The sequence below is a fragment of the Cheilinus undulatus genome, linkage group 18, assembly GCF_018320785.1.
Source record: "Cheilinus undulatus linkage group 18, ASM1832078v1, whole genome shotgun sequence".
Classification (NCBI taxonomy): Eukaryota; Metazoa; Chordata; class Actinopteri; order Labriformes; family Labridae; genus Cheilinus; species Cheilinus undulatus.
Genome location: NC_054882.1, coordinates 23518899 through 23525394, shown reverse-complemented (window position 1 = coordinate 23525394; position 6496 = coordinate 23518899). Strand labels below are relative to the sequence as shown.

The window sequence follows — 6496 nt, the reverse complement described above, 5'->3', positions numbered from 1 at the left end:
CATATTTTGCAAGTTTTAAAAGAAGAAACTGTATATTTTAGAGGTAGAAAATTTTTTATTTGACTCCATGACACCCAAGAATAAATACTGACATTAATCCATTTAAGCCTCCAGGTGTTGGCAGGTCCATTTTTACATTTTAAAAATGACACCAAGGCCTTTGTGTGGTTTACAGTGACTTCAACTTATAGGGCTAAATTTCTCCTAAACTGTAACATGAAAATGGCAAACGTCTTTTGCTCATATCCACTTTAAATGTTTATCAACCCTAAGCAATAAATACTTGCGCTTCTTGCAGTAGACACAAATGTCAGCTCATGTTCCAGTGTTCTTGTCTTCATGAGCTAATCTGGCATCATTTTGTTTCCCTCAGGCCAACCTAAGGCTATCTGTGCTGAGTGTCACTCTGTGTACTCCGGGGTTATATGCAGCTGAAGCAGCTCGTGTCCTCTTTGCACCACCACGGTGATTTTATCATTGCTGCGGACCGCTTGGTAGATCTCCTCTGAGGTGTTCACAGTCGCTCCGTTAATCTCCAACACAATGTCTCCGGGTCGCATGCCGGCTCTGGAACAAAAATGACAAACTTTTAAGTGGCAACTTCTGATTCAAAATTTCCTTTCTAAACAAACAAACTAGAAGATTCCCACGCAGCATGCAGACTTGATTGATTGATTGTGTTCATGACACATAAAAAAAAGTACAAAGTGCCCAACCCTTGTGGGTCTATAAAGACACAAGAGACACTGCTACTACCATGCCCCAACAGTTCAATTCATACCTGTCGCTCCATTCGTGGTACTAATGATGTGATAAAGTTAAATATATGACTTCAATAACAGTGTTTTAAACATGCTGTTGACTGTGTAAATGCATGGGGGATTTGATTCTTCCAATATTCATTTATCATTACTTTTTAATACAAAATTTGAGATTTACCAAACCGAAGAATTGACAACTTGATTCATGGATTGTAATCTCAACAAAATTCCCACATTTTAAGAGGGATTAGTTGGTGAAATAAGAATTTAAGCAACTCCACTAACTAAACAGACATATGACCTTGAAGGTAGTGTCCCAAGTCCTTTCACAAAGCGTGATCGTCTTTTACTGTACTGATACGAAGCTGATAAAGTTACCCAACTATGCTTGTTTATGGTATCTGAGGCAATTTCTTCACTTTGTTCTCTATAGTAAAGGGCGGAGAAATACTACTATTATTATACTGTTTGAGGTGTAACGAAGTTTACATATTTTAATCTCCAAATTGCTCTAATCATCACGTTTAGCATCTTGTTTCTAGAGTCCCATTTAGACAGAAAGGACCGAAAGTTGCACCCACATTTCACTTTAAGTATCCTGGGGGCTAGGAATAAGGTAGATAAGATGAACTCCACTTGTTCAATCATATGTTTTAACATTAATATTTATCATAAAAGTTAAATCCAACTTACAGTTAATATACATTTCCAAGAAGAAAGTCTTTGACCAGTATTATACTTGATTATTAAAAAAAAATTCTCAACATGTAAATTCCTGTTAGGTTTATGTTTGTTTTTAAAATCAAGCAAACACTAAAAAAACACCTACACTGTTATTTCTTAACAATAAACATGTCATGCAATGTCTAATATAAGCATCACAACCCCCACACAGGTTTACATCTGTTATCATCCATGTAGCATTTATTAGTATCAAAAGGCAAAAAGGAAACAAACCACACTTAGAAACATTAAGAAAAAAAGCTGTCCATTGTTCACCATCATTTTCCAGTTTCTCCTCTCACCTGTCAGATGGGGAGCCCATGATCACTCTGTGAATCAGGATGCCGTGTGTCACATCAGGAAAGGACGGATCTCTTAACTTCAACTCTGTAATGATGCTGAAACCACAGGGACAAATCAGTGACATCTCTTAAGTTGTTCTTTCTCTGTCACACAGCAGCTATTTTTGTAAATCATTTACCTCGGTGTCAGCGTCAGCATCATGACGCCAATGTACCGTCGCTTCGTTTCTGACTCGCCAAACCAAGATGCTGAAAAAAGGCAAAAAAGAGGATGTTCGATATGAATTATTTCAAATGCGAAATAGATGTTCTCCAGCTTCAGATTCTTCTCCTGATCTTACTCTTTTTCTTTGCTGCTTGATCGAGGAAAATTCTCAAGCGATCTGACGGTATTGCGAAAGAGATGCCTGCTGTGACCTTCATAGTGTTTATACCGATAACTTCACCGTCCTGAGAAGAAATAACACAATCAGACTGTGCATCAGACAGTACATTTACACGCACAGTTAATTAAAACTAGGGCTGTAGCTCGATTACATTATTTAACTGGATAACCTTCCTTCCGTAAGTATACAAGAACCAGGAAGATGTATCTAATGTTGACAGTATATCTGACTCCACTACATTAGATGGCAATACCCTCTTTCAATGAGCTACTTTTTGACCAAGTTATGTTTGATCTCACTAAAAGTTAGCAAGTAGCTAAACAGTTGAATGGCAAAGACATGGACAAATCTTCTGCTCTGTACATTTTCTTCATGTTTTATGTATTACTTTTGGTACAAGTACAATGCACATATCTGTTAAAGACGAGAACAAAATTATAAACCTATGAAAATAATTTTGTTTCTGTGTGCAAAGTAAAATAATGTTAAATATCAAAAATAAAACAAGGATGTCTGGAAAAGCTGTGCTAGAAATTACTTGCTCTGTTTACAAACACCTGGGAAATACTTTGGAAAAACTGAAATTTCATTGGGGGCCTAAGAATTTTGTCCCTAACTGTATCTGGAGATGTCTGATGGCAGACGACAGGGTGACTTCTGATATGCTAAGAATTTATGCTGCTCAGCTTGTGTGTCAAAGCCAGGTGCAGAGGTTATGGAGCATGTACAGAAGACCTAGTCCAGTTTGGATGACTGAAGTGTAAACATGAAAGAAAAGTGGTCTCAGCCTGCACTATCTAGGTGTGTCCACCTAAAAGAAGTTTGAGTCAGTATATCAGACAGACTTAACATGTTACAGTTGAAGTCAGATTAACATCATAATTAGACTTTTTCTAAGTGCATTAACATACTAAGTTTATCATTTGGCTTCCAAAGTTTAGTATAAACTCCACAGGTCTCTTCAATGAGTCATTTATTCAGCTGCTAGTGGCACACAAAATTTAACAATTTGTACTAAAACTTGGTCTTTTTCTGTTTTGTATAAACCTCTGTAAACAGAGTCCATTAAACAAACTGTTAATCTGTTGTCCATTTACAACATTACAACAGTCTAAACAACTGTGGTGACTTCTGAATGAGATGATTCACATTTAAACACGACCAGTGACTCACCAGGTTAATGAGGGGGCCTCCGGAATTTCCAAACTGTAAAAACAGTCACATGTAGCTCCAGGAAATCAGATCATTTAATAAAAATTTATAGGAAAGAGCACATCATGAACTCATCATCTGTGAACTTGTTACAGAGCACTCACATCGATGGCTGCATCAGTCTGGATGTACTCCATGTTGGAGTTGGACAGACCCAGCTCTTTACTGCCTCTCTGCACTGAGCTCACAATCCCTGATGTGATTGTATTCTTCAGAGCAAACGGGCTTCCCATGGCGACCACGAACTCTCCTTGTCGAATGTCAGAGGAGTAGCCAAGGGCCAGCGTGGGTAAAGGATTCTGCAAGTAAGGGAAGTGAAAGAGCAAGTCAGTGTTTGATCCTCATTTCTCTTCCATTATTACGAGTATCACTTGAAGGAGCTTATATTCTGGGTTTGTCCTATTGTTCCTGCAGAAGTTCCTCATTGTTAGCCGTTTATGTTTTTTAAACAGTTGGATCAGACTTAAGTTCCTCAGACAGTAAATTTTCTCAAAGAGACAAAGAGAAGACTGTTCATGCCTTGGGTGTAGTAGTCACTCAACAGACTGTATGAATGACAGCTTTGTTATTCACAAAAGACTGGGGAGATGTCTGAACTCAAGCAAAAGATACAGTCATTCCTCATAAAGGCTTATCTTTGTTTTATTCAGTCTTCTTTTTTATACTTTGATACTACTTTATAGAAAGTTTACATTAAATGACATACTTTGCCTTCCTAAACAGACACTTTGCAAAATATGATCCGCATATGCACAATATGTAAATAATCACAAAGTAAACACAGCAGAAGAGTTACAATGTTGTCAAATGACTAAAACCAGCACTGCTCACTGTGACCGATGAAAAATTACACACAGTAAGAAAGACCAAAACACTTTATATTTGCAGAGACTATCGCTGTTTTCTGCTCACCCTTGCGGTGATTTTTATGGTAGCAATGTCCGCCACAGGGTCAACATCCTGCACGGTGGCATTGTACGTATCCCCGTTTGTGAGCTTCACTCGGACGCCTCTCTTGTTGGCCACAACATGAGCGTTGGTGACAATGAGACCATCACTGCTGATGATGAATCCAGAGCCATTGGACACAGGAACTTCTCTGCCTGAAAATGGGTGTCTATAAAAGATTACAGATGGTTAATCTTGTTTGATTATTTAATCCAGACAGAGAGGATAATCAAAACCTTTTTCTATCAACTGACAGGCATCTTTGAAAATCAAGATCAGGCAATAACTGTACCAAATGTGGTCTCTAGTGTTGTCACGTTACCTTTTTTTAAAAAGTACATTTGAATCAACTGTACCAAAAATCAAACGATATTGAAGGTCACCATTTTGATTAACATCTATTAGAATTACAAAAGTTGCAATATAAGAAACTGAACAAATACACTTCCGTCACAGTGGTTCCCAACCTTTTTTCTTTTAAGCCCCCCTTAATTGTATCGTAGAGGAGCTGAGGACCCCAAGAACCCACACAAACAAAAGGTGATACATGTATGTCAAAAATTAACATAAAATTTAAAAGATTTTAAGTAAATTTAATTTTGGCAACCTCTAAGTAGACAGAGCCTCACACCCCCCTGAAACCTCTGATGCACCCCAAAGAGGTCCCTGGACCCCAGGTTGGGAACCAGTGGTCTATAGGATTCAATATGATACAGATGTCTAAATGCGTAAATGTGGAAGTGCACAGCCATATATGTGTATATATGTGTATGTCGCTGAGGCCAAGACGTCCTATCTCCAAAACTGGCACTTTTCAGCAAATAAAAAAAGCTGCATTTTTTAAACAGTCTGGTAGTTGTTTTAAGTTTGGGGCACCTAGGCAGCCACCTCTACCTGATGGTACATCTGTGCAAATATTTCAAGCCGATATATTATTTATACAGCCAATATATAGGCTATAAATGTTGGCAGAAATGTTCATATCTGCCATTAACGATACCATGCCAATATCTTGCAATCTTAAACACAGTAACATCAGAAAGCACCCTCTGCTGGTTAAAAAACGTACTGCAATGTATATTTAGGTCAATATTAATTTAAACGGTCCATATTTGTGTTAATGTTTAAATGTATGACATCTTTAAAATAAATATCAAATTACATCCAAGCTTACACAAAACATTTTTCCTATTTGTGTGATAGAATATCACTTGCTACAAACACTTTTACGTTTTGGTTATTCCTCCTTAAGTTACCTTTTCAGTCGACTCACCTGCCCAGGATTTCAATGTACACGACAGCTGGAGCGGACTTTTCGACCACGTCTGCTATGAAGTTGTATTTGAAGCGGGGGCTATCAGGTTTAAAAGGGGAAGCACACTGAGCTGATGGGAAAAGTAGTCCAAAAATCCTCCCAGAAACAGAGTTCTCTCTTTCCTCCGGTTGTTCGTCCCTCTGACTGTCCAGCAGCGCAGCCCCACACAGCCCGAGCCCCACAGAGACTGACTTTAGCACGGGAGAGCTGCTGCTGTCTCCACTGTCGTGTTTGTCCCACTGCACCGAGGGTCCCGCGTTAAGGCTTGTGTTTCCATCTGCTGCTCTGTAGTTACAGATCACAGTATAGGACGCTGTCCTCTCTGCCACAGGGTTAAGTCCACGGCTGTGACACCGAGCGTGTCTCAGTGCGGACAGAAAGCACCTCCTGAGAGGAGTTGCTGCCATGTTGCATCACTTCAGTCAGCCCGGGTACAGAGTTTTTAGACAGTCACACAACAGTTAAAAAAACAATTTATAACACAAATAGTCGGGTCTAAGTTAATCTGAAAAACATACTTTTTCTCATGAGTACAAAGGATCACGGACGAACCTTTTATCTGAAGCTGCCTGCTGTCAACTACTAGGAAAGCGACACCTTAACCCGGAAACATGACTTTCAGCGAGCATGCGCAGTAAGCTATTTTTTTTATTTATTTATTTTTTTTGTATATAGCGATTTTGTTTTTGCGAAAGATACCATCCAATAGTCAGTTAGAGCAATGTATTGGCATAATATTCAAGTATTACCTCTATACAGACAAGCATCAACCATTATTTTAATAAGAGAAAATATGGTTTATATTTGAAAAAGTATAAATAGCATAAAAGAGGAAGTGTGGAGACAAAA

At 38.5% G+C, this 6496-nt stretch overlaps 1 protein-coding gene across 2 annotated transcripts; it reads right to left on the bottom strand.

Moving 5' to 3' along the window:
• Positions 1 to 49: 49 nt before the first annotated feature.
• Positions 50 to 6274, bottom strand: LOC121526039 (serine protease HTRA2, mitochondrial-like). 2 transcript variants are annotated; one of them, XM_041812314.1, is made up of 8 exons: positions 5606 to 6274; positions 4297 to 4501; positions 3489 to 3683; positions 3346 to 3378; positions 2128 to 2236; positions 1966 to 2035; positions 1787 to 1882; positions 52 to 567 (listed from the first exon to the last, which is right to left on the bottom strand). In XM_041812314.1, exons 1-8 carry the CDS (start codon positions 6052 to 6054, stop codon positions 402 to 404), a joined length of 1323 nt encoding a protein of 440 aa, XP_041668248.1. In that variant the 5' UTR covers positions 6055 to 6274; the 3' UTR covers positions 52 to 401. The 2 variants fall into 2 exon arrangements, with proteins under 2 accessions (XP_041668249.1, XP_041668248.1); XM_041812315.1 differs by lacking the exon at positions 3346 to 3378 and having other exon boundaries at positions 50 to 567.
• Between the last annotated feature and the right edge of the window lie 222 nt (positions 6275 to 6496).

What these genes read in the sequence shown, in the direction of transcription:
- LOC121526039 (XM_041812314.1), bottom strand. Translation starts at nt 6,054, where the DNA reads ATGGCAGCAACTCCTCTCAGGAGGTGCTTTCTGTCCGCACTGAGACAC. An exon ending in CCATAAAAATCACCGCAAGG is followed by an intron (nt 3,684 to 4,296) that starts GTGAGCAGAAAA and finishes CCTTACTTGCAG; the next exon opens with AATCCTTTACCCACGCTGGC. An exon ending in AGACTGATGCAGCCATCGAT is followed by an intron (nt 3,379 to 3,488) that starts GTGAGTGCTCTG and finishes CTGTTTTTACAG; the next exon opens with TTTGGAAATTCCGGAGGCCC.